General features: G+C 36.2%; 1 protein-coding gene across 4 annotated transcripts in view; it reads right to left on the bottom strand.

Annotated features, from left to right (window-relative positions):
* Window positions 1–22,240, bottom strand: part of RARS2 (arginyl-tRNA synthetase 2, mitochondrial) — a 64,597-nt gene that overhangs the window by 36,262 nt on the left and 6,095 nt on the right. For 3 of the 4 annotated variants that reach the window (XM_010987715.3, XM_064486872.1, XM_031456020.2), the window contains exons 2-4: window positions 15,568–15,641; window positions 7,599–7,701; window positions 6,156–6,239 (exon numbers count right to left, since the gene is read on the bottom strand). In XM_010987715.3, coding sequence (XP_010986017.3) covers window positions 6,156–6,239; window positions 7,599–7,701; window positions 15,568–15,641 — 261 coding nt within the window. Of the gene's footprint in view, window positions 1–6,155; window positions 6,240–7,598; window positions 7,702–15,562; window positions 15,642–22,240 lie in introns of those variants that run through there. The other variant, XM_064486873.1, reaches the window with a different exon arrangement.

Here is a 22,240-nt window from a genome sequence, read left to right as displayed (position 1 = left end):
CTGGGAACTAACTATTGCTAATTTGCTCATTTTAATTTATGGGACTAAGAATTTTATAGCATTGTGAGTATCACCACCTTCTCCTATTGCTAACGCTAGTCTGAGCAGTAATGACACGAGTTAACATCTCCTGAGGCTCTGTGCCCTTTGGTATATACATCTTATCTATTCATCCTTATAGTAACCAATGATGTAGGTATTTCACAGATGAAGAAACTGAAGTTTAGAGAGGTAACTTCCAAAAGTCTCACAGCAGACAGAAACAACAAAACCAGAAGCAGCAGCTGGTATTTGTTGAATGCTTATCATGTGCCAGGCACTGTACTAAACATTTTATCTGTATTATATGTATTAATCCTCACTACAACCCTGAGATGAGGATTATTTTTACAAATGAGGAAATAGAAGCTCAGGCTGGTTAAGTAAAACTTTCCCAAGGTCATACAGCAAAAACTCTGCTCACTCCACAGCTTATGTGTTAAGTCTTCATGGTGCTGATACTTTTGTGACACGAATGATCACAAGTAATGGTTGAAAATGAGTAAAAAATCATAATTCAAATGCCTACTGGTTACAAAAGTTAAAAAAAAAAAAAAAAAGAAAAGAAAAAAGGCTATATCACAGCAACTGCCAAGACATATTCCAGGTTAATTCTTAGTTATTAACATAGATCTACTGTATCGTTCACAAAATTCATACTTAATTTTTGCTAATGGTGATGATGCATTAATTTATGTATTTATTTTTTAATGTAGAGTTTTGAAATTACTGATAGATTTTTATTTACTCTTTATTGATTTTGCTTCTCAAACAGGATTGAGTCCTAAAAATGTAGTTTGTAACATGAAGAATTTTACTTAAGAGCTGGTTACTACAGTTACTTAACGGAAAAGACAGAGAATTTACGGAGGCAGCAAAGCAGCACTTTCAAGAAGCATCGATAGACTGTTAGGCTCAAGTCTAGATGCCTCTGTGTTATCTCCAAGCCTTACAATCTTAAAATGGGCAATATTTCCCATTTAATAGCTTCAAGAACTAAGGTTCAGAAACAGCATTTGCCCAAGAATAAAGAGAAAATAATATTCTCTTCACTCACACTGAGCAGTAGGACAGAGAGAAAGGATTAACATAGAGACATTAAATAGAACAGTGCCTGTCCTATACTAGGGACCCAATAAATGTTAATTACTCAAGAATATGGGTCATAAGAAGATTGAAAGTGGGAAGGTAAACATTAGTAAAAGGGAATTCATATTCTGATTATTCAAAGGTTAAGGCCTATCCATCCTTTTCACTTCCCATCTCTTTTTATGTAGTATATGGTAGAGTCCACAAAAGGTAATAGCAGTAAAGTTAGAATTCTCAACAAATAACCCTCGGTTCATTGATTTCTCTGGCACAACCAAAAAAAGCAACTTTAATAAAGGAGTACCTTACAGTATCTTACTTTCAAACCATCCACTGACAATTCTACACAGCTGTTAACAAGTTTCTTTATCTACTATTTCACTGAAAGTGCTTTCAAAATCAGTATTTTAAATGCCAAACTCACTTGAATGCTTGAATTGAATTTAATATACTACTTTTATGAATATATTCTTTTTGTAAAACAAAAAAATTAAACAAGCTAAGGCTACAGCCTAGAGTTCCTTTTGATCATCTGCCCTAACCCCGGTCCCTTCCTGCCTCCCCCAGGGGCACCCACCTTTCAACCATCATCTCAGCTGATGACTACTCCCTCCTCCTTGCGACTACCCTCCTTCCCTGGTTGTAGTGATGCCAGGCTACTGGTTTTGCTTTCCTGTGTTTCCTTTGCAGTCTCCTCTTTCCTTGCTTGCCCCCACTCCCTACCCTGCACTCCTTTCTTGCCTCTAGCTCCTTACTTTACACTTCTCCTAGGTGTAAAGTCTTAAGATTTTAACTACTAGTTACCTAACAGAATCTCTCCTGTGCTACAGACTGATAGATCCAACTCAGGATTGGACATCTCTCTGGCACTCCAAACAGAATATATTCCTCTTCCTTTCAGTCTCCATTTCCATGAATTTCACCCTGACCGACCCCCTCTCCCCGGCTAACCAAGTCAGAGATCTAGGAGTTCCTAAGATCTACCCTTTTCCCTTAACACCCATAGCCAATCACCTATTAATCACCAAGCCCTGCACATGCTGTCTCCTAAATATCATTATTGTTTTCCCCTCTGCTCTGGTTTAGACGCCCACCATCTGTCAGTTACACCCCTACAAAAACAACAAAACAATAGTACCTAAATGTCTTATTATATAATACACATATTTAATCAGGTCTATGTTCTCTTTAAACCTTTCAGTGATTCCCTACCCCTTAAGAGATTTTACAAGTTTCTGATCTGATTTTTACTTTACACGCATATCATTTCTCCTTTTTTTTTTTTTTTTTTAAATTTTGAGGAAACTGATCCGTTGAAAGGCACCTTGTGACGTCCACAAAAATCACAAGTTAGAAGTGTTGGGGTTTCTTTTTTTGGGGGGATAATACATAACTAGTAAAGTGAAATAAATTTTATTAGTGTAAGTAATACCAAAAATCATCACATGTGCCACCTGTGTACACATAACACACCAGGGAAAATAATGACATAGGGAAAAGCTGAAACTCTTAAGCAGAGTATGTAAAGCCCTTCATACTGTACAATTTCAGATCCCTCCCTATGCCATCCTACATGCAAACCATACTCAGTCACCTGCTTTCCAGACAACGCGATGTTCTTGACTGTACTCTGGCTCAAACTGTCCCCTCTGCCCAGAATGCCTCCCCTTGCATCTCCTTTATAGATTTTTATCTTCATCCCAATCCAAGGTTACTTCCTCTCTCCTCAGGATAGACTTACCTGTACCTTTCTTTACACTGGGACTGCATCTTACACATGCCTGCATTGTACGATTCATCACATTGTATTGTGATTTTTTTTTAATGCTTTTCTTTTAAATCATAAGCTCCTTGAGAGCAGGATACAAGCCATGGTATCTTTAGATTTCAGCAGGATAGTCCCTGACAAATAATAAGCAGTAGGTTTGCTGAATTAGTGGCACAAAGAAGAATGTCAGTGAGCTAGTAAATTTCCCTGATATTCCAACAGATGAATAAGTTAGAGGTCCATCTACTCACCAATATATATGTTTAAATGTAAGATGCACTCACTAATGTAATGTAGGTACATATAGTTTGTAAACAGAAATCAAATCTTTCAAAGGTTTCACTTTTGGGGATGCTTTAGCCTATTAACAAACATTCCAATTGACTGTATTTTCTGTTTGTCTATTACCCTCACATTTTCTGTGGATGATTTTTGTCACTTTATATAATTCTTTTTTTATTGAGTTACAGTCATTTCACAATGTTGTGTCAAATTCCAGTGGAGAGTACAATTTTTCAGTTATACATGAGCATACATATATTCATTGTCACATTTTTTTTTTTTTGCTGAGATACCACATATATAGTTCTATACTGGTCAATATTTCTCTACAGCTCTCAACAGAACTTCTAAGGATGCTACCACCACTTGACTGACTGCTCACTTCCTTAGTCAGTAGTTGAAAAGTGCTTTATTATTCATTCTTTTCCTGTGTTCAGTCAATTGACACTACACGTAACTTGAATGCATCCACTGCCTATTGACAGAAACTCAATCAGTGAAATAATGAGCAGAATTAGAGCCATTTAAATCAGTATCACCTTTTCTGTCTTTTCTCCCCCCTCAAATTTTGGTAGACCATGCGAAGTTGAATTTGGCAAATAAAAAATGAATGTGTGCGTGTGAAATAAAAAATGATGTTATTCAATGTGTATTTCTAAGGCACATCTGAAAAACAGGATTTTGTTTGCCTTTTTCCTATCTGGTTAGATTCCTATTTTCTCTTTTTCACTCCCCCTAAACTCAATTAACTATTATTCGAAGTTACAGTTTCTCTTGAAAGTCATCTATAGGCTACTGTCAGGTAGAAGTTTGGTACCAGAGTGATAGTTCTTCACCATGATAGTTCTAACTTTGAAAAATTTATTATCTAGTCCCAGAGATTCGGCAGTTCCTACTGCCTTTAATTTCACATTTTAGCCTCCTACCTTTGAGGATGATTTATATGAAGACATTAAAAACCACTATTAGTGATTCAAACTTAAAACTAACATTTAATCATCTCTGGTGCTACTAGTGTTAATAATTCAATTGCAATGCATGAACAGATACATTTTATGCAAGGCTAAGTTTGTACATGTGTAAGCAATGACAAATTCATAATTCTCTGCTTGTGAGTATATTTTGGACATAGATCACTGGCTACATGTCAATCTTGATAACTTTAAAATGCAAAAAAAAAAAAAAGTTTTATAAAGGTCCTAGGAAGGGTTGAAGTTTTTTCTTGATGTGATCTGAAAAATTCATTAGACATGCAAATGAACAGTTTAAGGCCTGAAAATAATGGAGCATGATGAAGAAGAAATTAGAGTTTTGAGCAGATAAGGATTATTAAAAAAATTATAATTTATAACACAGGCACATCCTTTTTCAGAGTGTTCACTGGTCTAGGATGTATTTTTCTTGTGACACTGAGCAGGGCTACTGTGAGCAATCTGCTTGTTCCTTTGATGAAAATCACGCTAATATCCAGATCCTCAAAGCTCCAATGAAAGAAGGGTTTCCATGTGAGAAAGAGTAGCTGGACCTCAAAGCCTTGACTCTTGCCAACTGAGAAGGATTTGGGAGTATTTTTTAATAAGTGAGCGAGTGGGCACCCTTAAACCAGAGGAAAATCTCTTAGTTTATTAACTGCAATAAAGTATGACAATTCATGGCCATAGAAAATTTAAATTATTAACTAAATATATGCCTTGCCTCAAAATATAAACCACAGCTCTTTCAGCTAAGCTGGCTGTAAAGGCAAAATCATTCTACCAAAGCATATTCTCCCATCTCAGAGAAAACAAAAAAGTTAAATATAGCTGCATATCAAGTGGCCTAAAGTTTAGAGAGTCACCTTGGCGAGCTGTATTTCTCCTTCTATAAACACTGAGACATCAACAAAGAGTCACTTATTTATAAATGGTACCTTAGATTCACTAGTTTGCTAAGTTGACATGAAATGTCATCAAGAGCCCAACAAGCTGTAGATACTTTTTAATAAGCTCAAAACCAATTTCCTTCTGGTCTTTCTGACTGACTTTACTTAAAAAGTGTACCTTGCATTAACAATGAAAAAAGAAAAAAGTTCAAAGATCTAGAAACAAGCCTTCAGAAGAGTTGCAGGGCTGATGGGTAAATGTCTGTAAATCATATAACCTTGGTAAGAAACTGTATTCTTAGCAATTTTGGTTTTATAATTATTTTCAATTTAAGATCATAACAGTCACTAAGCCTGACCAACCCAACCCTGGTATGTATTTCTTTTTTTCAAATAATAGACCAAACCTTGCTTTATGATAAATTTTAAAGTTCAGCTGAGACAGAACTCTCAACAAAAGGTCTCATACCACTGTTTATCCAGGATTACCTGTTCTCTCCAGTCTCATTCAAGTGAGACCCAGTTCCTCTATGAAGTCTCCCCAACTCCTCCAGGTCATCCAGATTTTCTCCATTTCTGATCTTTCTTATGCTTATTGTATCAAACACTATTTACAAAACTTATTGTTTTATTAAAAGCAGAAGTGTCTTATGGTTTCTTCTCTATAAATCCTATGCTTCCAACAGATTATAGGCTACCAGAGTGGAAGCCAGTAGTATCTTTCCTGTATTCAATACAGAGTACATTAATTCATTTATCTCACACCTACTGAGCACCAGATCCTGTGCTAGGAATGGGGAATCCAGTAGTGAGAAAAACAGATGCTATGAGCCCTAATGGAAATTAATTTAAAGGGCAACAGGCATTAATCAAATTAAAAGAAAGTAAAATATTAACTACAATGAGTTCTGCAAAGGAGAGACATACAGTGTTATGAGAATATATAAATGAAGGAGTCAGAAAGGCACTGGTAGGAAATACCAAGACCTGGAGGAGAAGCAGATTTAACTAGGGGTGGCACTCTAGACAGAGGGATCAGAATGTGCAAAGGAAAATCAAAGTAGCTAAAGCAGAGAGAGGGAGTGAAGGTGTAGCCGGAACATCGCCTGTTCTTACCTTGGTTAATAGTTCTCTGTTTATTTTGAAATTTACAGTCCCTTGACCCGTGCTGATTTCACTCACGACTGTATCACATTTTAGCTGAAAAGATAACAAATCAAGTGAAATACATATGTTATGAAATAGGCCTAGTGAGATTTATAGTTCTAATACTCTCAGACTGGCTTCAAAGGCAGCAGAAGCGTCCCCTCACAGTCATTGTGTCTGGACCTGGGCCTTAGCCAGTCTCTCTAGTTCCATCATTCTCTTTGGGTTTACACATTATCTTCCTTTCCTGGCTAGAATGCCAATCTGTATTAGGAGTTTCTTTCTTTCTCATTCCCATTCTCTCTCTTCAATTTCTCCATCTAATATGGAAAAAGGGAGCATCACTTTACCCTCACCCTCCGTATCCTGACATGCAAGGAGCTCTTCATTTCACTCACCTTGGATGAGAGTGACAGAACATGACATTCTATCAGGTCCTCCGCTAAAACAACTTGTACCAACACAAAAACATAAATAATTTAAATACTTTGTCTTCAATGAATATGCTTTACATTTTTAATCAACTAGATTTCTAAGCACCTGACACATCCAGGGAGCTTGAAGAGATACCTGCTGTCACTGAAGAGCCACTAGTCTTTATTTTTCAGAACTCACAGGAAAAGGAGGAAATAAATATTGTACTCGGGATAATTCTGTTGCTGGCACACTTCCTGATAAGAATCTGGGGTGATTTTGTGGTCAAATAAACATTTATTTAGCTACCAAAGCTCCTTTACCATACTCATTCTATAAACATCTCTTTCCATGACAGTGACTTTCACTGCTTTGTTTCTTCAGTGTGCCCGTGCCCTCCTCTGTGTCACATGTAATAACTATTTTTTTTAAGAACTTTGTCTAAAACATGCCTTTTCTGAAGGTATTACACTAACAATTTTGATGTGGTCATTCTCTACAATCCTTTCCTCTTTTAGACATTGAATCCATCAGAGAAATCAGAAATGAAAGAGGTTTATTAAATCATCTAACTACTTCTTCTCTGCAATCATGGTTCTATTTACATCTAATCATTTGTCAATTTTTAATGTTCATCTCAGAAACTCATTTTAAGAATTGCAACCCACTCCTCTAATTTATCAAGCTTGTTCTCCTAAATTCAGAAGTCCATTCAGCTTCAATCTGTAAATTTAATTAACACTTCACTCTTCCTGTAAGTAGTTAATCAAAAAATTGAACAATGTCAGTACAAGATGAATGTTTTATAACTAATTTGAAAAAGCATCCTAACCTTGTAGAACATGGCTAACATAAATTTAAATTATAATTTCCAAGGTGCCTTGAACAAAGAAACACTACTAAATTCATTATTATGCCTGAGACAGCCTGCAGAGCATATTTTTCTTTAAAATAATATGCTTATTCTAACATCAGAAAGAGAGAATAGTGCTAAAGTACCTTCTCTGCCAGTCTCATGGCTTGAACTTGAACATCTGGTTTTGAATGGTCATTGTTGTTTTCCAATAAAGAATCCACAGAAAGCTGAAAATCAGCTACTTCTCTAAAGACAGACATTGAAATAGGAAAAGGTTGTTACCTTAAAAACATTACTAGGGTAACAATAACAAAAACAGAAGCAAAAACTAATCACTCTATGTTCTCTATGTTGGCACAATTTTACCAGGTGATGGTGTTACATTTTCAAAATATAAAGCCAAGAAACTAGAAATATCATCACCTTTTATTGATTTAGAATTTTTATCTTGTATCATCTTATAAAATTCTTCCTCTTCTTTTACCTGGTTGTAGCTTTATGGTATCTCTGTGAGAGAGGCAGAGCAACCACCTTTTTTATAGACATGAAAAATGATGTTTGGCAAGTTCAATGCCTCCCCTAAATCCTACTGCAACTAATAAGCAGACTCAGAAAAAAGCTGAGGTCTCTTGACCTCTTCTACAATCCTTTCTCCACTATTTCAAATGCTTCCTTCTTTCAAGCTCCTTCATTGATCTTCAACTGACCAAAGCAAAAAAATTTTTAAATGTTGTAATACAAGTTTCAACATGAGAAAAAGAAGAATATTATTCTTAACACTCAGTAGTTCCTTAAAGAGACAGACATTGCCAATCACCCTTTTTATTGGGTTGGTGATGAAACAATGCAAAAACAAAGAAACCAACACAAAGAAACCAATTAGTGAACACAATCATTTGTTTTGCTACAACAGTTATCCTTAGGGAAGGACAGCAGGGAGTAGAATCAAAAAAGTATATATAAGTGGCTTCAATGATATCTATAATGTTTGATTTCTAAAAACGAAAAAATTTGTAAAAAAATAAGACCTGACATGTTGGAAAGTGAGCGTGTTCATTACATTATTCCCTATAAGTTTTCTGTAGTCTGAAATTATTCAAGGTATAAACATAATTTTAATTAATATACAAATAGCTACACACCAACATTGAACATCTAACGTTTAATAAGGAACTACAGAATGAGATTCTACGGGCAGAATAAGGGAGTTGAACCATTATCTGTCTGGCCCATCTCTGTATCTATAACACAAAAGACCATATTTTAGAGATCCACCAGTGACTTCCTTCTTATCATTCTTGAAATTCAGGCACATGTCTGAAAAATTCTGTGTGACTTCTGATCATATTAAAGAATCTAGTCAATTACAACCATTAATAATTCTCCTGAGCCTTGAGGAGTGGCTAAGATGGCAGACTAGGAAGACCCTGAGTTCACCTCCTCCCACGGGCACACCAAAATGGCATCTATCTACAGAGAAGTATCCATGAAAGCGACCTGGACACTGGAAGAAAAGATCTTCTACAGCTGAAGACATAAAGAAGAAACCATAATGAGACTGCTAGGAGGGGCACAGATGTAGTACAGTCAAGACCTACAAATGGGAGGATAATTACAATTGAGAGATTTTCCCTAAGAAGCAGAGAGTCTAAGCCCCACATTCAGCTCCTACACTGGGAAGATGAGCCCCCAGCATGTTTGGCTTTGAAAGCCAGTAAGGCTTACTTTCAGGAGAGCCAGAGGCTTGTGGGAAATAGAGAGTCTACTCTTAAAGGGTGCACACAACATCTCAGGGCAAAGTGTAACTTGAAAGGAGCCGATCTTGAAGAGATCTTGGAGAGGCAGGAGGCAAAGGAGCTCACCTTGGGGTCAGAAATGCTGGCAGCAGCCAATTTAGGGAGCTCATGCCACCACTGGTGCTGGTAAGCACCACTCTGAAATCCTTACTCTAGCTTATTAGAGCTCAGACACAGCCTATGCACTAGCAAGTTCCCACTAGCCTTAGGATACCCCAAGATAAGGACATAGCCCCACTCACCAGCAGGCCAGCTGCCTTAAGATCCTCTGAGCCCAAAAGCCACCCCTGGAATGGATCACACACACCAATGGCTGACACTAGCCCAGAGATTCCCTAGGCTGCTGTAGGTGGTCACATGACCTGCCCTACCCTCTGGGGGCAGGCACCAGCCCTAAAACTCCCTGAGCCCTGCAGCAACAGACATGGCTCTGCCCACCCGTGGGCCGGCAGTGGACTCTGGACCCACTGGGACACAGCCCTACTCAACAGCAGGCTGACATGACTTCCAAGATACCATGAGCATCTCAGCCAGCCACATCAGGATCTGGCCACACTTTACGAGCAGGCCATCACCAGCTCCAGGTCACCTCAACTCTGCAGCCAGCCCTGTTAAGAATCAGCCCCGTTCTCCAGAAGGTGTACACCAGCCCCAGGACCACCCAAGCTCATGGCCTTCTCCATCAGCAGGCCAGCACTAGCTCTGGGACCCGAGCCCTGCATCAAGCCACCTCAGGGTCTGGCTCCCCACTAGGTCCAGCACTAGCCCCAGGACCACCCAGGGCTCTGTAGCCAGTCACCTTCGACCAACCCCATCCACCTGCTGCCCTGCACCAGGGCCTGGGCTCCCCTGGCGATGCAGCCAGCCACACCAGGACCCAGCCCTGCTGACCAGCCTGTCAGTACTAGTAATGGGATATACCAGGCCAAGCAGCTAGCTGGGTGGGGACACAGCCTCACCCAGCAGAAGGTCAGACTTCTCAGGACCTCCAGAGCCCCCAGCTGCCCTGGGACCTGGCCTTGCTTACCAAAGGGCCCAGGACCAGGACCCACCCACCACTGCCCTGGCACTACCCCAGGGACCCCCAAGATCTCATCAGACCCAGCCCCATCCACAAATGAGCTGACACCAATTCTGGGACTCCCTTGGTCCTGCAGCCAGAGACCTGGCCTTGCCTGCCATTGACCAGGCACTAGCCCTGGGACCCACTGGGCCTTGGCCCAGCTCACTAATGGGCTAACACCAACACTGAGACCACCAAGGCCCTTCAGCCACAGACCCCAGGACTCGGCTCTGCCCACCAATGGGCCAGCACTAGCCCAAGGACCCACAGGGACTCTGTAGCCAGTTGCCTAGTAACCCTGCTCCAGCCATCTAATGGCTGGCACCAGGACCTGGACTACCTTGGCCATAAACCCAGCTGTGCCAGGATGTGGCCCCACCTACCAGTGTCTAGAAATGCTGAGCCACTATGTTGTGTAATAGGAACTAACACAGTGCTTGTTGTAGGTCAGCTGTACTCAAAAACAAACAAGCAAACAAACTAACAGACTCAGATGTAGCTACCAGAGGTGGGAGTTAGGGGTGGGGGGATTAGATGAAGGTACTCAAAAGGTACAAACTTTCAGTTATAAGATCAGTACTAAGGATGTAATGTACAACATGACAGAGATAATTAACACTGCTGTACATTGTTAAGAGAGTAAATCCTGAGTATTTTCATCATGAGGAAAATTTTTTTTCTCTGTTTCTTTAATGTTGTAGCTATATGAGATGACGGATGTTTACCAAATCTATTACACTAACCATTTCATGATGTATGAAATTACAAATTACTATGTTGTACACCTTAAACTTACACAGTGTTGTATGTCAATTTTATCTCAGTAAAACTGGTGAAATAAAGGATTTTCCTGAGCCTTAATCGGTTAGCCAGCAGCCTAGTATGGATTAAACTCACCAACCCAAACTAAACTACTGACATGTGAGCTGTAACCAAAGACCCAAATTCACCTATTAATCTGTGTCTGTGTGCTCCTGGGCATGTTGCTTAATCTCTTTGTACCTCAGTAAAATGGTGATGATAATGCCACCTACTTAAGTTCTGGTAAAATAATCTTAGTTCTGATGTTAAATAAAAATGTTGAATAGCGACCAGGACTGAGCCGCGGGGAATTATTCTGCCTGTAGTTCTTCACATACTAGCTTGGTTGGCAAACTATTCTGTTTCTTTTCTAAGGCTATTCTCTAATGATTACATAATAATTCAATTTTCTAAAGACTAACTTTCATTGTAGAAACCCATATAAGGTTTGAATGTATTTATTGTATTTATTCTTACCAAAGAACTCTGATAATTTAGTCAGGTGTTTGTGCTAATAATGTAGGAAGCTGAAGTAGGTAGTTTAACAAAATGGGAATAATACACAAACAGATTTTAAAAAATAAAAAATACATAAGTTAAAAGTCATAAAAGCTATAATAATATTAATTGAAAATATACAGATTTGAATATACCAAAGATTAAATTACGATTTTTGATTTATAGCTAGGACACTTTATGAAAGGTTTACTATGACCATAAAAGTATAAGATGGCTCTCAAACATTCAGGAAACCCAAAGAGGTCACATGATTTTCTATAGATAGTTTAAAAAAAATTAATAGTTATGAAGTATCTATAATTTTATTTAAGATATAAATAATAAACCAATTCAATAAAAAATCTCTCAATAAAAATCACAAATATTTCCAACTAGTTCAGTGGTAGAAGGACAAATTTAAAAATCATTCTTTTAGGCTATTAATGATTAACACCAACTTATTAAACTAAGAATATTTAAAATATGAATTCTGAAATTATGTAAGGGTTATCTGCCAGTATGAAAGGCCCAAAAGAGGAGGAAATGCTTCAGGGGGTTTGAGGGGGTGTTGATCAACCAGACTTGATCCCTGTTTTCCCTTTTGGGAGCCATTTTTTTAAAAATACTTTTTATTGAGTTATAGTCATGTTACAATGTTGTGTCAAATTCCAGTGTAGAGCACAAGTTTTCAGTTATACATGAACATACATATATTCATTGTCACATTTTTTTTTTTCACTGTGAGCTACCACAAGATCTTGTATATAATTCCCCTTTTGGGAGCTTTTAATTACACACCCACAAGGAACTTTTGCCTTGTGTATTGAGAAAGAGGTAATTCTTGAATGTGAATTATATAAAAAGTCAGAACTGAAAACAATCTAAATGTCCATCAACAGGGGAGCATTACAGTATTACTCAGCCATTGTTAAAAAGTGATATTTCTAAAGGTGTTAAAAACAGTGATATTTACAAAAAGGATGATGCCAATGGAAAAGGTTCAAAATACATAAATACAGTAGTTTTATAGTTATGATTTTGAAAGACATATTTAAAGAGAAAATATAAAAAATACTCGCTAACGTCAGTGTTCTTACTGTTTAAGAGTATTGGGGACTTTTTCCTCTTTTATTCTGTATTTTACTGAACTCCCTTAAGATTATCTGTTTTGCTTTTGTGATAAAAATAAAAACTAATTAAAAGAAAACTTTTAAAATGACATAACATCTAGAGTATGAAAAGCAGCAGCTGTCAAAATAGTCCACTGTGAAGGAGGAGAGTGGGCAGGGGTACGGACCAAACAGAATTGCCTGTGTGCTAATGACAGTGGTGGGCACATAGAGGTTCATTAAACTATTCCCTCTACTTTTGTATTGTTCATAATTAAAAAAAAATAAGTTTAAAAAGCAATAGTTATTTTCCTACTACTTCTGAGGAGTTGTGGTTTCAGAGTGGAATCCACTGAGTTAGTACTGGCTTATAACAAAGTTACTAATCCTGTCTACTACGAGCAGTATTAAATAGAATTTCACAATAGGTGAAAATACAGTTGATCCCTGAATATGGCAGGGAGTTAGGAGTGCTGACCCTCCAAGCAGTTGAAAAATTCGAGTATAATTTTACAGTCAGCCTTCCAAATCCATGGTTCCATCTCCACACAGTTCAAAGCCATGTTGTTCAAGGGTCAACTGTATAATTGACAGAATTAGGAGACCTGAGAAAATTGATTCATATCTCATTAAATAAACAACATAAACAAAAATAATATTTCTTAATTCTCCTGGCACTTAATAGCATTTTAGAATAAAATTAGAAAAATAGAAGAGTTAGGCTTTGTTTTAGTTCTGTAAATGATACCCAGCTTTATTAAGGCAAAGCAGTAGAGATTCCCTTTGTTTTAAATAAATTTAATATGCAGAATTTTAGACTTGTAGACTAGAAAAATTGAGGTACTCCCCAATATTTATTTTCTATAAACCAGTCAGTAATTCACATTGTTAAAGTGGAGCTGCCCAAAAGAACTCCAAGCAGGCAAAGGAAATCTTATTCAAAAGACAAGCCAAGAAAATAGGCACATGAAAAGATGTTCAGCATCACTACTTATTAGGAAAATGCTAATCAAAACCATAATGAGATATCACCTCACACTTGTCAGAATGGTGATTCTCAAAAAGGCAAGAAATAACAAATGTTGGCAAGGATATGGAGAAAAGAGAACCCTCAGATACTGTTGGTGGGAATGTAAATTGGTGCAAGCAATATGGAGATTCCTCAAAAAATTAAGAATAGAACTATCATATGACCCAGCTATCCTACTTCTGGATATTTATGCAAAGAATATTAAAACACTAATTTGAAAAGATACATGAATATGTTCATTGCAGCATTATTTATAATAGCCAAGGTATGGAAACAATTTAAGCACTCATCAATGGATGAATAGATAAAGAAGATATGGTATATATATACAATGTAACTAACACTACTGAGCCATAGAAAAAGATGAAGCCTTGCCATTTGGGAAAATGTGGATGGACCTTAAGGATACTATGCTAGAAGAAATAAGTCAGACAAAGAAAGCAAATACCATATGATTTGGCACATATGTGGAATATAAAAAACAGAAACACAAACAGAATAAGTGATTAAACAAAAATAAACACACAGATAGAGTAGTGATTACCAGAGGGGGAGGGGTGGAGGGAGGGTGAAATATGTAAAGGGGATCAACTGTATGGTGATAGATGAAACTAAAATTTTAGAGATGAACATGCTGTAATGTATACAAAATTAGAAATATAATGTTGTACACATGAAACCTATATGTTATAAGCCAATGTTATGACCTCAATTTTAAAAAAAACCAATAACCAAACAAAAAGATGGACCAAGACAGTTCAGCTTATTACAGGCCTCTGAAATATGAAATAAAAACTGAGACAATCCCATTATCATGCAAAATGTCCTTTATAGATTTTATGAAACAGGTAACTGGTTTGCAACATTACCTCAATTTACATATAATTATAATTACATGGCCCATCTTTTGGTCAGTGGTTGCCTCTGTTCTTGGAACTCAATATAGATAAAGTTGTAGCAGGCCACTTTAAAGATGCTCTCTTTGACAAGGCCACATGTAGCCTTTCTCTTCCCTTTCCACTTATCTCTTTCTCCTTTTCTAGGAAGAAGAATATTCATTCTACTCTATCTTAAAATTCTGACAGTTAAGGGGACAAAATATAAGGACATAATAGTACTGTTAATTATATCTTTCTAAAGCTTTGGGCTTAAATGTCTACTATGCAGCTCATTTCTTGTCTTTATTAACTGACTGAGAGCGTATCTTATCCAAGTATTAAAGTTCTCTAGCCTACTGGTAAACAAGTATCAATGACAATGACCAATCTCACAAAAAGATAGATATCTCTCTGAATCCAAGAAGCAACTATAGCTTATATGTAGTCCTAACCAACTGTCCTCTGTCACTGGGGGGTCCTCAAATGGAAACAAACAAGCAAAAAACAAAACAAAACCCCAAACCACAAAAAAACCTAGCAGATAAATATGGTATATTGTATTATTCAAGCATCAGATAAGTGTATAATCTAAGATCCCTTCAAAAACCCTGATTTTCTATCCACAATCTTAGTTCTTTTATTTGCTGTTACAGAATTAAATTTGAACCTCGTTCCTAATTTTTCTCAAGGCTGCCATATAGTTATAAGAATAAATATCAAAACATGAGAATACTAATAAAATCTACCATATAAGAGTATATAAAATACAGATTTAAATTTTATTATTTAAGTACGTGGGAATAATAGGTTAAATCAAATCTTAAGGTTAATTTCAAAGACTATTTTGTAAATTAAATAGTAGTTGGGCTTTTTTTTTTTTTGGTATATTGACAAAATCAGCAACATTTTAGATCATGACAAATGTATCATACTTAACTCTTTTCTGGAAACTGGAACTGCAGATATTGATTTGATCAAGTTTTCTGGTGGAAGATCCAACACTCTGGAAAGCTAAAAATCAAAAAGGATAAAACAGAGTAATTTTAATATATTTGTTTAAGATGCAATGGAATGCTACTCAACAATGAAAAAATATTGAGCCACCAAGCATAAATGAGCCTCAAATGCACTAAAAGCTAAGTAACAAAAGCCAGATTCAAAAAGATGTATATTGTATAATTCAATTTATTTGACATTCTGGAAAACCCCAAACTGTAAGGATGACTAATAGATCAGAGGTTGCCAGGAGTTGAGGGTGAGAAGAGGGCTTAATCATAAATTGGCAAATAGAACTGCTTACCGAAAAAGAATGAATTTTATATTTCTAAATTTAAAAATAAATCAAAAAAATTTTTTTACAGAAAGAGAAGGGATGAACCACTGAGGATCAAAGATACTTTATGAATGAATAAAAACCAAATTATTTACTGAGTGCTTATTTTGTGCTAGGCACTGTTTTAAGAGTTGGGGATACAGTAGTGAATAAAAGAAAAAATCTCATGCTACTTAAAAATAAACAAGCAAACAAAGAATGGGGAGTGGGAATCTGATCCCCAGGCTCTATCAAAAGTTTACTCATTTGCATTTTTGAAAAGCTCACTAAATGACTGTAACACATGCAGTCAGAGTTGTGAACCATTGTCCTAATTAGAAACTTGGAAGTTTGTTGGAGACATTCCTATTTATTGAATGATTCTTATGACAAGGATGTCTTACATGCCTAACTTTTCTTTGAAACAATCCCCTGACTTTCACACTATTATAGCCTTCATTTCAGGAGTGATGAAACTTAAGTACAGAGAATATATGTAACTTGCTTACGTGGAAAAGTTAGGATGTGAACACAAGCTATCTATAACCAGAACCTACATTTAGCCTCTATGTCATATCTATATCCTTTCGATGAGAAATGCACAAACAGCCAAACAGCAGTATAGCCATAATGAATTTAAAACTTTCATCTTTCTTCCCCACCACCTCAATCTTTACGTAGCCTTTGCAATGGACAAGTCACGGCTATTGAGAGAGAAGGGAAGGGAGTAATGGGGTAAATAGAAAGAGCAAAGAATGTGAGAAGAGATTATAAAGCAATCTTTCTTAGAGGTGTTTGTAAGTGTTCAGAAGGAGAGGAATTAAACTAAAATCACTACCTCCTGATTAGTAATAATATTTATTCTCCTATTATCAAAAGAAATAATTTTTTGAATTTTATAAACATTAAAAAAAAAACTTCAGACCTGGAGCTGTCTTTAAGATGCTCTGTATATTTCTGCTTTGATCTAGTATATATTGATTTTTTAATTTAAATCTCAGAGTATAGTCTTTCTTTTTAAATTCTAATCTTTAGAAACTGAATTGCCATACCCTTTACAGAAAAGTCCTTTTCCTTAGGGTATTTTCCCAGAAGTGGATAAATATTCAAAAGCACTTACAGAATAAACACCGTAACAACTCATGTTTATATTGCAAAATGTTCCTGCCAATACAGATACATCTGTAATAAATGTTCTATTTTAATTTCTCTTTGGGGGGGGAGGTGAGGGGAAGAATCAAATTCCAGCTCCACTTTTACCAGCTATGAGTCCTTGGGAAAGTCATTTTACATCAGTGAGCTTAAGTTTTCACATCTGAAAAATGGGGATAATAAATCTGTTAAATAATAAACTAGGGCTCTTGCAAGGAGTAACAAAATTGTGTCACATAATAAGCATGTAATAAATGTTATTTTCTTCATCCTTTAAAAGGTTTTATTTTGGACATAATGTCCTTCAAACTTACCCATAACCACTAAGATCTTCTGCCTATCTTAAATATAACTAAATTCTGCTGAAAATAAAGAATGTTGCTCACTATCCAGTTATACATGGATTAAGTCATTAGCCACTGCATTCACTGCCCAATAATGCACCCTGAGAGTAATTCAGGATGAAAACCAGAACGAGGCACTCTGTGCTTTGAACAAACAGCCCCCTTACATAGTTAGACATATATCTCAGGAAGAATTTTAATGAACCCAGACTCCTGCATTATCGCATACCTAGAAAAACACTAAAATCATTAACTGAGATATCTGTTCCTTGTGACTAGCTATAATCTTTTACTGAGATGCAAGCTCCACTGCATGTATTCTCCAGCCAAAAATCATGATTAAACTAGCTTCTGCCTTTACTTCTTTGAAGCAGTTTACTCAGAGCTACTGAGTCGCTGTCTCCCAGGATATAGTCCTCAGTAAGGTCCCTGAATAAAACTGAACCTCACAACTCTCACACTGCATTTTTCATTCAGTCAATGTAGGCCAATTTAAAGCATTTCAACTAACAAATAGGTTGTGAGCTTAGATGATAAAATGTTTACATTCAGATGAATAACATAAAAAATTCTCTGATAGACTAAAAACACTTAAAAATCATTTATTTCTTCTATTATTATATCTTATTTGTTCCAAAAGAGCTCTGAGGGAACTTAAACCATAAAAATAAAATGGAAGCATAAAATTATACCAGAAAACCAAGCTAAAGATAATTATGCTTCTTGGCAACAAGGTACAAAGGGAGTCTACACAGCACATTTTACCTCGCAAGAGATCCAGCAAGTCAGTAGGAACAAACTTTTCCTAAAAGTAAATTCTTAGATGAACAACAAGTTTATACTGTATAGCACAAGGAACCATATTCAATCTTATAGTAACTTATGGTGAAAAAGAATATGAAAATGAATATATGTATGTTCCTATATGACTGAAGTATTGTGCTGTACACCAGAAATTGACACAACGTTGTAAACTGACCATACTTCAATAAAATATTTTTTAAAAAATAGGAAAAGTCAAAAAAAAGTAAATTCTAAGACCAAGTTACATACACATGAAGACATGAAGACCAAAACAGAAAAAATCTCAAGTGATTTTACAAAAACACGGAAACATTTTTATATGATGTAAATTAACAAACCAAAAAAGAAGGGACTGGGGAGAAAGGAGGAATAGAGAGTAACTGTTTAATGAGGACAGTTTCTGTTTTGCAAGATGAATAGAGTCCTGGAGATGGCTGTTGGTGGCGGTTGCACAATGTACTTCATGCCACTGAACTATACATTTTAAAATGGTTAAGATAGTACATTTTATGTTATGTGTATTTTCTCACGATTAGAAACAAACCCCAAAAAGAAAGACTCTGGGATTAATGGAATGAAATCTTCTTTACATAATCTCCCAACTCCCACCCATCATCAAATCAAAGTGAAAAGGAAGGAAGAAAGGAGGGAGAGGAGAAAGGAAGGAAGGTAGTAATAAAAAGGTAGGTTGGTTGGTTCTCAGCAACAAATACACCCAACAGACATAGCCCAAAGTTATAAACTTTAAAAGTGGTAACCAAAATAAAATACAGCAGATTTTGAGAAGGAATGGAGGAGCCCTGCTTGGCAAGGTTCCTACACTGAATTAACAATTCTCATTGATACCCTAAATCTGGAGAGAAAATATTGAATGAATTCCATTTTTTTTTTCATCTATGACAGAGAGATGCTACAGAACTGCGGGAAAGAATGAGTAAAACAGAGAAGTGAATTCCAGCACTTCCCAACACAAGTGAAGACTCTAGGGCAGAATCTGAGGGAATTCTCCAAGGGAAACACAATACATTCCCCAATTACAGGGAGTAAATCCTGATATTGTGTTGTATGGGCAGGAAGAATCAGAGGTGGAACTTTTACAGGAAGATGGAAAAATATCAGACTTAGCGAGCAAAAAATATGCCAAGTCAAAGTTTAGGAGTCATGTATACAGGTCACCATGACCTCCTGGAGAGACAAAACGAGTGGAAAGCTGCAGACTTTATATTTTTGTAACCACAAAAGTGAGGTGAGCCAAGAACAAATCTGGCATGGAGAATGAGGAAGTCACCCACACAATGCAGAAACAAATAGAAACTCTGGGCAGAGCTGTCAAGCACTAGCAAGATGAGAAAGAATAGGCATGAAAAATAGGCAAACTGAGAGAGAGAGAGGCGAGAGAGAGAGAGGGAGAGGGAGAAGGAGAGGGAGGGGCAGGGGCTTTAAGAGAAAAAGACAGAATGAAAGGAATCCAGCATACAGGAGATGAAAGAACTCTAGCAGAAAAATATCACCAAATGAATACAAAGACATTCTCCACAAGTGCTTCCAGATGTGACTACAACAAACAAGAACCAAAAGATGGAAAAACAACAATGTTAGATAAAAAGGGAATCTAAAGATTAAATAAACAAATTGATGATCAAACTTTTTTATAGAACTAATTATTAAGAAACACAAAGCAAGAGTACAATCATAATTGAAAATAAAAATATAACATAGAAAGGCTAAGATAATCAGAGAATACAGATTTTCAAAAATATAAATGAAAGCAATAAGACAAAGGTAAATAAAATTGTGTGCAAGATAATTCAACCTTAGGATAACTAGCATCCCTAAAATACAAAAAGAAGAGCAGCAAAGAAACAAGCAGATAAGAAGACAGGTACACTGGTTCTCCAGTAGCGTTAAGCATAGAGAGAGAAAGCACAAAGCCACAGTCTTCAAAAAATGACAGTGAAGGAAAGATACAGCAGATTCTCACAGATGACTGGATATACACATACACACACAATGGAATACTACTCAGCCATAAAAGAGAATAAAATAATGTCATATGCAGCAACATGGATAGACCTGGAGATCATCATTCTAAGTGAAGTTAGCCATAAAGAGAAAGAAATACCATATGATATCACTTATATGTGGAATCTAAAAAAAAGAGAAAAAGAGGACATTAATAAACTCATCTACAAAACAGAAACAGACTAGCAGACATAGAAAATGATCTTATGGTTACCAGGGGGAAAAAGGGGTGGGTAGGGATAAATTGGGAATTCCAAGATTTACAGATAATAACTACTACATATAAAGTAGATAAACAACAAGTTTCTACTGTATAGCACAGGGAATTATATTCAATATCTTGTAGTAACCTATAATGCAAAAGAACATTAAAAGGAATACATGTATGTATATGTATGACTGAAACATGTTGTACACCAGAAATTGACAAAACATTATAAACTGACTATACTTCAATTAAAAAAAAAAAGACAAGAGATTCTCAAGCAGAATGGAATAGCCATATTTAGCAGGGCTCCTAATTTGGTCTCATTTACTTGGTCTCAATCAACAAAACCCAAGAAAAATAAAAGTATTCATAAATATATATCTTAGCTCCCCCAAAATCAGGGCCTGGGAAAAGGACTGTGTGCAGGTAGTTTATTTGGGAGGTGACTCCTTGAGGGCAGAAGTGATAGACTGGGAGAGTGAGAGAGGAGAAAAAGTTAATATAAGACTGTGCTATTAAGGTCTCTGCTATAGGCAATAAGGGCTTAATTTCCATGGTACTTTCCAAGAAGCACACAGAGTGTCTACCAAAATTGTCCATCCAAAAATAAGGAGCAGGAGATTCCACCCTCCACTGATTGAGGGCTGTTCTTGGTGGATTTAATATCCTCACCTGTAAGCTGAGTACAGGCTGGAACTAGCAAGCTTTCAGACAGGATGAAATGCTGTTAACAGTAAGTGAGTGGAAGCACACAGGAAACTATTCACACAAGTCACACAAAGAGCAGATAGAATCAGAGGTTTAGCCAAGATGGTGGGAGATAAGGCAAAATATTCTATAAATAGGAAAATGTTTCTGAAATAAAGAAAAAATCCAAATTGTGGTATATTATTGCAACAGCACACCATTCAGCAGTAGAATGAAAGAACTGGACCTCCGTGTACCATTATGGATCAAGCTTTTTTAAAATTTGAAGCAAATAGACAAAAAAAAAAAAAAAAAACCCCAAAAACCCCAAACTGCAGAAGGATAATTACAGTTTGATTACAACTTACATAAAATTTAATAACTTGCAAAAGAATACTATTTAGGGATACATTCATAGGTAGTAAGTGACGTGCACAGATATGATAAACACAAAATCTCATATCTGAGGAAAGAGTTTGCAACCAGGGATGGTTACCCAGGAGATTTTAATAGTATAGGTAATAGTTTATTTTTCAAGCTGAGTGATGGGTACATGGATAGTAATAGTATTCTTCCCCATGATTAAATATTTTAAAAAAAGAAACAAAATCTACAGATCAAAATAAATTACTATGTCAGGAAAACATAATACAGAAAATTCAACACTGAAATACATCCTGGTTAAATCACTAAATTTCAAAAATAAAGCATCCAATCAAGAAAACTCCAGAGACTAAATAAATGTACTTTACTTTGTAGCCACATTACCTAATCACAAAGATCATGATCTGGTTAAAGCAAATAATTTGGCAATAATATTATATAGGGCTAGATTTATCCACTGGAGAAGCTACAAACTGATAACGCTTGTTTCACCTGCTCAGTTGTTGTTTTTTAATTTGAATTAGTTGCCAACATCTGAAAATAGGAAAATTTTAATATAACAGTAGAATTGTTGTATGCATTTGCATCTGTGGTATCAGACTTTGGAAAATCAAAATTAAGAATGAAACAATCTGGTGTTATTGCTTTATTTCTAAAATGAAGAATTTTAAATATTATTTATAAATCCATTATTTTG

The sequence above is a fragment of the Camelus dromedarius genome, chromosome 6 (genome assembly GCF_036321535.1).
Source record: "Camelus dromedarius isolate mCamDro1 chromosome 6, mCamDro1.pat, whole genome shotgun sequence".
Classification (NCBI taxonomy): Eukaryota; Metazoa; Chordata; class Mammalia; order Artiodactyla; family Camelidae; genus Camelus; species Camelus dromedarius.
Note: the sequence above shows the minus strand (reverse complement) of the source record. Positions and strands in the feature narration are given on the sequence as shown.